Source organism: Petromyzon marinus, chromosome 3, assembly GCF_048934315.1.
Source record: "Petromyzon marinus isolate PM22_M1 ecotype Great Lakes invasive population chromosome 3, UKy_Petmar_22M1.pri1.0, whole genome shotgun sequence".
Taxonomy (NCBI): Eukaryota; Metazoa; Chordata; class Hyperoartia; order Petromyzontiformes; family Petromyzontidae; genus Petromyzon; species Petromyzon marinus.
Window position 1 is genome coordinate 17,910,240 of NC_133669.1, and position 8,845 is coordinate 17,919,084.

The 8,845-nt window shown below is 49.2% G+C and overlaps 2 protein-coding genes across 3 annotated transcripts; one reads left to right on the plus strand and one right to left on the minus strand.

The window, feature by feature from the left end:
• The first annotated feature begins 1,120 nt into the window (after positions 1 to 1,120).
• SRA1 (steroid receptor RNA activator 1) lies at positions 1,121 to 5,473 on the plus strand. The gene is made up of 5 exons (XM_032977400.2): positions 1,121 to 1,279; positions 2,077 to 2,190; positions 3,186 to 3,397; positions 3,941 to 4,049; positions 4,572 to 5,473. The coding sequence occupies exons 1-5, from the start codon at positions 1,192 to 1,194 to the stop codon at positions 5,111 to 5,113; spliced, it is 1,065 nt and encodes a 354-aa protein (XP_032833291.2). The 5' UTR covers positions 1,121 to 1,191; the 3' UTR covers positions 5,114 to 5,473.
• A 421-nt stretch (positions 5,474 to 5,894) lies between these two features.
• On the minus strand, positions 5,895 to 8,766 carry PSMG3 (proteasome assembly chaperone 3). 2 transcript variants are annotated; one of them, XM_032977413.2, is made up of 3 exons: positions 8,652 to 8,766; positions 7,322 to 7,586; positions 5,895 to 7,031 (listed from the first exon to the last, which is right to left on the minus strand). In XM_032977413.2, the coding sequence occupies exons 2-3, from the start codon at positions 7,568 to 7,570 to the stop codon at positions 6,876 to 6,878; spliced, it is 405 nt and encodes a 134-aa protein (XP_032833304.1). In that variant the 5' UTR covers positions 7,571 to 7,586; positions 8,652 to 8,766; the 3' UTR covers positions 5,895 to 6,875. The 2 variants fall into 2 exon arrangements, with proteins under 2 accessions (XP_032833304.1, XP_032833314.1); XM_032977423.2 differs by lacking the exon at positions 8,652 to 8,766 and adding an exon at positions 8,355 to 8,525.
• Positions 8,767 to 8,845: the final 79 nt, after the last annotated feature.

An 8,845-nucleotide genomic window follows, 5' to 3' on the forward strand; every position in this document is an offset into this window, starting at 1 on the left:
AAATGCATTGATGTCAATGGAAGTCGGCTTCAACATTTGTTAAAATAAATGAAATAACCCGATGTGATTTGTTAAAATAAATACACTAACCCCGTGTGTCCTGACATTTGGGCCACCGTGTATAAAACATAAACAATTGTCATTATGAACGATCTTCACGATAGGGCAGTACGGTACTTTGATCAAAGTGCGATACGATTATTTTGCATCTTACGATAATATAACACGTCGAACGATATCGTACGATATCAATATCATCACGATAAAATCGTACGATATCATCACGATATCGTACGATATCAATATCATCACGAAAATATCGTACGTGCTCCTCCGGCCCCACGCATCTCGGGTCACCGCAATGTGACGATATCCTCACGACAATATCGTACAATATCACGATAACGTCGTACGATATCAATATCGTCACGATATCGTCACGACAATATCGTACGATATCACGATAACATCGTACGATATCATAACGTCACGACAATATAGTACAATATCACGATAACATCGCACGATATCAATATCGTCACGACAACGTGACGACAATATCGTACAATATCACGATAACGTACGATATCAATATCGTCACAATAACGTCACAATATCACGATAATATCGCACGATATCAATATCACGATAACGTCACAATATCGTACGATATCACGATAACATCACACGATATCAAATCGTCACGATATCGTCACAATATCGTACAATATCACGATAACAATATCGTCACGATAACGTCACGACAATATCGTACAATATCACGATAACATCGTACGATAGCAATATCGTCACGATATCGTGACAATATTGTACAATATCACGACAATATCGTACGATATCAATATCGTCAGGATAACGTCACGACAATTTCGTACAATATCACGATAACATCGTACGATATCAATATCGCCACGATAACGTCACAATATCGTACGATATCACAATAACATTGCACGATATCAATATCGTCACGATAACGTCACAATACCGTACAATATCACAATAACATCGTACGATATCAATATCGTCACGATAACGTCACGAAAATATCGTACGATATCACGATAACATCGCACGATATCGTCACGCGAACACGGAGTAGGGGGAGGGGCGGGGGGTGCACGTGACGCGTGACGCCACTCCGGCCACGTACCCGAGGTGACGTCGGCTATGTCGGCGTCAACTTTCGAACCGACACAAACAGTCGAGGCGACCGCGGGAGGCAGCGAGAAGATGTCGGAACATTTCGTGAAGCCGGGTGAGGGAATTTCGCAGGGCGGGTTGGTTTCTTGAGCAGCGCGAAGTTCACCGGTGCCGCGCGAAGCCTTCCGGCAGTCGGTCGCGGTGCCGAGAAAAGCCGGCTTTTCGGGCCTAGCTTGATGTCGAAGAAGCCTACCGTTTGGCCTGATGCCCCGGCCGGGCAGGGCGTACGGCGCCGCGGCCGGAATCCCGCTGTACCGATGCGATGATGTGGCCGATGTGTGTCCCTAATAGAGGTGACACTCCGCAGAGCTGCGTGGGAAGTGAGTCGAGTGGTACCGGCCCTGCATTGTGCTTGCTGACAACGCGTTACATAGCCGACGATACACCGATGTTGTGTATGTGCACGTATGAATGTGCTTGCTGTCTTAATGTACGTGTTTCGGCGACTGTTCGTGTCCATGTCTCCGTGTGCAGGAGCGGTAGTGTAACGGTTTATCCCGCTGCGCTACGAACCCGGCGACCAGAATTTGAATCACGCTCACGGCTAGCTAACACCAGTGTCTATTATCTGAACCGGACCCGGGCACCCTCCCCTAGGTCGACTTGACCTCAAATAAGTACCTGGTGCCGTGTGTAAACACAGCAGCACTGGGGAAGCAACAGTGATAGGGCGTGGTGCTGGCCATCATAGGTGCTCGCTAACAGCACTTGCCCCAACAGCCTCTTAAGGCAATATGGGGGATCTTTGTACTGTTGTACCCGTGTTCATCACCCTTTCATGTGACCCCCGTGCCACCCTCACATGACACTGCGTTCTTCCCCCCTGCCCATGTGTCCCCCCCCCCCATGCAGGGAACCTGGATCGCGGCTGGAACGACCCCCCAGTATTCGCATTCTGCACCCAGAATGCGACCCGGCGGGGGGGAACCCCCCTCACCAAGCGCGTTCCTCCCCCTCAGCTCACAGGTGCTCATCTCACAACATCGATAACCTACTCCTGGCAGACTCATGTAAACTCGCACAACGGTACAGGTATCCCTCGATTCACGAAAAGCAGGCGTAAAACGAAATTTCGTAAATGGGAATAGCTTTTTTTCCCTATTAATTAAATACGGAACATCAGGGATGTGTTTCGGACAGTCATTCCAACTCTATCCCTAACCTAAACGACGTACACCTATTACACTTTTCACGATACAAATATAATAAAGAACAAATATAAAAAACTATTGAATATTAATTAATTTCAAACAAAATTAAACTTTTTCAGAAAACTCACCAAAAGATCTGCATGTGAATGACTCATAGCGCGTGCCGTGCGGTATGAAATTTCTTTAACGCAGAAATTCGATTTCGTTAATTGAAAAGTGTCCATAATTTGTCAGTTGCGATAACGCGAAATTTCGTAAACCGCACGTTCGTAAATCGAGATTGATACCTTTAATGTGTTTACAAGGCTAAAATCTTTAGTCTGCGACAGATGTTATATTATGGGCACAATATAAATAAAAGTTGAGACAAAATAATAATAATTAGCGTTGTGGAGAGCATACGGTAAGTAACAAAATAGATAAGCGGACAATAGGTATCCATATATATGCCTATACACAACAAATGTAATGTATAGTTTGTGCAAAAAAAATAATGGAGACGTTGACAAGACGGGGTTAGGGTAATAGAGAAGGGTGGAGGACAAAGATAAGTTGGAAATGCCAAGGACTTTATAGAGGAAAAGAGACCGATGGGGAGAAAGAAAGGGCAACAGGAGGATGTTAAAGATATAAATAGGTCAGAAATGGAAGAGAGAAGATATATATTGGGGGTAATAATGAGCAGATTGATGAAGAGTGAGGTCGTGTCGGATATAGTGAGCGGCGCGTGTGGTATAAGTGGGTGGGAGAGTGAAACGAGGAGCGAAGTAAAAGGGAGAATCGAGAGTTAACGAGTGCTTTTCATTTCAGGGGGAACCACCTCCACCATTACATCACCCCAGGTGTCTCTGACCCCTGCAAGTGCCCCGCCCTCCAGCGTGGCCCCACCCCCCAGCGTGACCCCACCTCTTGCTCCACCCACCGCTGAGAGCTCTGCGTCCGTGACCCAGGAGGAGCCCAGTGTGGAGGTGGTGCTGGAGACGCTCACCTCCCTGCTGACAGGGTGCCGCGGCCACGTTCAGGTGAGCCACCTCTCGGCGGAATCGGCGAGCGATAGAGTACCGGATATGCAGCCGATAGCACCGGGTTTGTAATAAAGGTGTACATGGTGCTTGCACCCACCACCAATCACCCTCCCCTGTGTGCCTCGCTAAACTTGCAGGATGCTCATAATAAAGGTGCAGCCCTGAAATTACTAATATATACTACTGCAGGCAGGACAGCCTCTACTAGCGGGAGCTCTAGAAACCTCCTCCCGAGGGTATTTTGGCCTATCCTTCGATGCTGGCCAGGCATCTTCGAAGAGGGCAACAAGACTAACCTTAACAGAGCTACGTGTTGTTAGTCAGCTATTTGATACGTGTGCATTGGTGCTACCAGTGTATTATGCCCGTCTTTTTAGAATAAGCTCATAAGCAGCACTTTCATCAATAGTATTCTCATCTCATATACAGGCAAACCTCTTATTGCGCTGCCTCCGATAGCGCTGTTTTGTATCGTGCTGCGTTTCCCAAGAACGCATTGCTATAGGAGGTCTCCCTATATGTGGTGTGTTGTGCTTGCAGGGCCGTATATGTGATGACATCGGTCGCAAGCTGGAATTGCTGCGAGATGCCTGGAATTCTGGGAAACTGAGTGACTTGGTCAAGAGACGGCTTGGGATGCTAGCAAACGGTAACACCAACACCATAGCCATCGACATTAACCTCAAAATGACTATCCATAACCCTTATGGTTGTGATCATCTTTGATATGCTTGTGTTTTTCTAGGTCGCTGTGTTCTTGTGTGTTCTTACTTGTTCCCATGAGTCATTTGTGTGCCTCTGCTTATTCCCATTGGGGCACCGCATTGGCGAGATGTTAACTGCCTCGCCTGGTATATAGGTCCTGGGTTCGATCCCAACCCTGATGCCTCTCTATATTTGAAGTTTGTGTGTCTCTTCCCGTGGTGGTGTGGATTATTCTCCAGGTCCTCCGGTTTTCCCCTCCACATTTAGAAACATGCGTTTAGAGTATTTGGCTGCTATAAATTTCCACATGATACACCACTTAGTTGAACTATCATTTGTGGCCAGGTGGCTTCTGAAAAATAACTATATAGCTCAGCAGGCCTTACCTTGTAAAATACAAAGTTATAGTTAGTCATATTTTCCCGCTCCTTTACGTTTTGTCTCCACTCGTCTGTGTTCATGCCAGATTTGCGGGCGAGCGCATGGACTGAGAGTGAGCGACGTGTCGTGTCGCTCACGGTCGACCACACGAGTGAGGTGGGGCCCTTCATGGCGGCCGTCAGGAGGCTCCTGTCCGAAGCTCGCTCGCTATCGCTCCAACAGAAGCAGCAGCAGCTACAAGAACCACCAATGGAATCATGTCGTCAACAAGAAACACAACCACTGCAAGCACCGCAGCAAACAGAGCAGTCACTACTATTACCACCATCAGAACAGGATCCTGTAGACCCAGATCCAAAACTAGATCTGCCTTCTGAACAACACCTGGAGCAGCCACAATCTGAATATGAACCACTGCAGGAACAAACCCACTCACAACCAGAACCAATCGTACAACAGCTAGAACGGGTGCAATTAGATCAGTTGCCTTTGGAACAACAACTGGAACAAGCATGTCCTGAACAACCACAACCGGAACAACATCTACAACCGGAAGCTCGTTGCGATTCAGAACCTCTGCCGGAGCCAGAAATGGAAGTTGAGCTGGAAGAGAAGCCAAAACTGTAACCACTTCCGGATATAAAGGAATAATTGGAACAAAAATTCGGCTGGAACAAAAAACACGAGGACTTAATTTGGATTTGGAAGTGAATGTGAAACAGGATCAGCACATGGGAGAGCATCTGGAACTGAGACTAGATCTAGAACCATAGTTGTGACTATGGCTGTGTAAATTCGCTTGGAAGGCACAGAACCAAAACCTCCGGAAGGAACTGATGCATGCCACAGTGCCGCGCACTTGCACTTACGAAAACTGGTCACTTCCATTGTTAAAATTAACAACTGCTTTACTTTGCATTTTTAATCCCACAAAGTGCATTTTAATCTAACGCTTGAAGTTATGAATAAAATATTAACCACTCTGAAGTACTTTGCATATGCTTTGTCATGGATTAATTATCTGTCATTTTATTTAACCCAAGGGGGCTCATTGGGAAGCATTGTTTGCAGCGGAGAAACCTATGATCTTAGTACACGTTCATTATTTTAAACAATGCAATTTTACGAATAGAAGTAATAATTTTAGAGTATATAGTTTGAACCTATCTACGTGACTTTACCGAAAGACCCCGAACATATGAATTCCTGCAGTCACGAAAGCTTTAAGTAAAGATTTTAGAGTATATTCGCTGCACCCATGGTATGGAAGTGTAGGCGAGTCGCTGCTGTGAGGTGAGCGGGGTGAATGCTGCAGGGAGCTCTGGGACTACACCATCTGCCAGAAGCTCATCGAGGCATGATTTGTGAACCTTTCCAGCTACCACACGTAACATATTTGTCTTAAAAATTCTTAATACAAACATTCTTTATTTAAACAGAGGGCTCACCGAGACCAAAAGTCACTTACAACGTGTAACCTGGCCCAGAAAGCATTACAAGCAAACACAGTCGTTATATCTGATATCATTAACCTTTTGTCAATTTGGTGTGAAAACAAAGCTCACAACTTTGTAATTGCACGTGTGAGACAAGGCGACATGACCCAGGTGTCGAGTTGCGAGTGGGCAGCTACAGCACGGGCGGCGTGGAGAAGAGTTTGACATGTGATCCCTTGCACTGCTTTCAGTGGCATTCATCTTTAAGCCAGACATGAACCTGAGCAATTGGTTGCGCAACCGGTTGCTTGCCCTAGAGACACTCCAATTTCAAGCATTGATCTGCTGAGATATTTGTAGCGACGTATTTCATCGCGTCACACTTGCGAACTACGGTTAACTGCAATCTTGAAAACGCTGTTTAATTTCCTTGTTGCGCGACTGCTCGGTCGGATGTGGACAAAGCAGTTTCAGGCAATTAAGTTGCGCGATTTTGACAGCGATTTGATTGCATAACTGATCGCGTCGATGTGGACGCGACTTTACACAGCACTGCTGCTCACTCTATTACGTCGAGTCGTGCATTTTGCCTCTTGAAATCTCAATTCGCATTGTCACAAGAATGGTACGCGTGGACTGGCTGGACGGTGAGAGATGGTGAACGTCAACCCCGAGTAATTGTAGTAAGTCAGCCTGTGACACAAGGCCAGAAAGACTCAAGCCCCCCCTTGCAATTTTCACCAATTACAACGCTTGCACACCCTCTCCCACACACACCCAACATGATGCTCGCTTAGCGTGACAGCGTCTTGATTCACAACTGCGTGTCTGACTCCACAGCACGGGACTTGCAGTTACGGTAGGATCCAGCAGACGTGGGGGCGAAATTCAACGTCGCGTGAATCCCGAGTGACCCCGAGTGACCCTGGCTGTACCCGTTCTCCAGTTCGTCGTCACCACACGCGGCACGTGTCCACCATGGCGCGGAGAGCGCGCACGAGCTCGGGGGTGACGTCGCCGCTCAGGGAGAGCGCCAGCAGCACGGGACGCCCCCCGGCCTCGCGGCTCACGTGCCCCGCCACGTTCCACGCGCACACGTGGCTCATAGGCTGCGGGGGGGCGGGGGGGGGGGAAACACGTGGCTCATAGGCTGCGGGGGGGGGGGGGACGTGGCTCATAGGCTGCGGGGGGGAACACGTGGCTCATAGGCTACGGGGGGGGGGGAACACGTGGCTCATAGGCTGCGGGGGGGGGAACACGTGGCTCATAGGCTGCGGCGGGGGGGGGGGAACACGGCGCCCAGAGATGTATAACGGTGAGCGGCACGGGCTTGAGAGTTGAGTGGAGTTCGCTGGCGGCCTTGAGAACGGCACCGAGCGCGGTGCGGTGGTTTGCTCACCTCGTCTTTGCCGAGCAGTACCCGCGAGTCACAAGTCGGGGGTATCCCTTGCGACCCCTGCGGTGCCGGCGACTCCGATGATCCCGGAGGCCCGTCAACTGCCGCGAGGCTCACGAGGAGGCCCAGACGCGGCCGTTGCGTGACCAACACGAGGACGCGGTCCGCGAACGCGCAGCAGAACGCGTCCGTGTGCACGCCGCCCACCACGGCGCTCGCCTGGCGCGAGCGGACAGCGTCCTCGGAGGCCATGGAGTGGACCGGAGAACTGCAGGGAGGGAAACCACGCGTTGAACGCCGGCAAAGGACTCGACACCACGTGGCGTTAAATGAATAGAAGTCGTCGTCACCGTCACCTCGTCACCTCGTCTTTTCCGCTTTCGAGATGCGCTTCTGCGGCCGTCTGGAACGCTCTTCCGATGTTCGGAAGCCACTGGCGCTATGAACTTTTACATCTAGGTTTAAAGCGAATTTCTTCTTAACTTCGTTTTGTCTTGACTGAAAGCTTTCGTGACTGCAGGAATTCGTATTCTTTTGGGGTCTTTCGGTAAAGTCACGTAGAACATTTTTATTTATTTAAAAACTACGACGTTTCGATCGCAACACGAGCAATCGTCATCAGGAGGGATTGCTTGTGTTGCGATCGAAACGTCGTAGTTTTTTGTTATGTTTTTTGTTCTACGTGACTTTACCTAAAGACCCAAAGAACATGAACTTCCTTTTGTGTTTCGTTTGTTCTTACCTCGCACCCCCATTGGCTCGATTGGTTACTTACGGTACGAAAGAAGTTCAACATCAGTACGGCAAACATTTCGGTGACTCGGGTCACTCTTTGCAAATGAGACGGGCTATCCTGGTCTCTGTTGAGAGTTCTCCACTGGTTAAAGCAAATACACTTGAAATTAAAACAGAAAAGACGCTGCTGGCTCACATAAGCTAATGCTGCTGGATGACATTTGGTTTTGAAAGGCAGAGATATCTTTAAATTGCGGGGCGTGAGCGGCCCTCCGTGAGCACGCAAGCCTGACTCTCTCACCTCCATGAAGAGGCACGCGTCAGAGTGGAAATTCCACATTACCGTGGCGGGGCCACCCACGAGACACAATGTATGAGAAAGGGAGTCATTACTGTACAAGACAAATCACGGAGCGCGCAGCCATGGCAAGCAACGAGTCCCCAGAGTGGAGTCCCCAGAGTGCGATATAAACCGGGGAGATGGGAGCGATAAAAACCAGTTCAGGTGCAGGTTGCCAGAGGTGGAGTATTACAGCAGTGGATCGACCATGGCTGACAAAACGACGACAGAGTGTGACAACAGTTACAGTCAAATTACCACGCGGGTGGAGCGGCGGCCGTCAGGAAGTGACGTCACGCGCAGCCGGCGTGATGACGTAACCACGCTGCGAGCTCGGGCTCCGTCGTCCCGGTGACGCTGTCCACAGGGTCGCGCGCGTTCTCTGCGGGATGACGTAACCACGTCGCGAGCTCGGGCTCCGTCGTCATGGTGACGCTATCCACAGGGTCGCG

Bases quoted from the DNA above. Each gene is read 5' to 3' on its own strand.
- PSMG3 (XM_032977413.2), bottom strand. From the start codon at position 7,570: ATGGCCTCCGAGGACGCTGTCCGCTCGCGCCAGGCGAGCGCCGTGGTG. The intron at 7,032-7,321 runs GTGAGCAAACCA...GCCCCCCCGCAG, and splicing joins TACTGCTCGGCAAAGACGAG to CCTATGAGCCACGTGTGCGC.
- SRA1 (XM_032977400.2), top strand. From the start codon at position 1,192: ATGTCGGCGTCAACTTTCGAACCGACACAAACAGTCGAGGCGACCGCG. The intron at 2,191-3,185 runs GTGCTCATCTCA...TTTTCATTTCAG, and splicing joins TCCTCCCCCTCAGCTCACAG to GGGGAACCACCTCCACCATT. The intron at 3,398-3,940 runs GTGAGCCACCTC...TTGTGCTTGCAG, and splicing joins GGTGCCGCGGCCACGTTCAG to GGCCGTATATGTGATGACAT.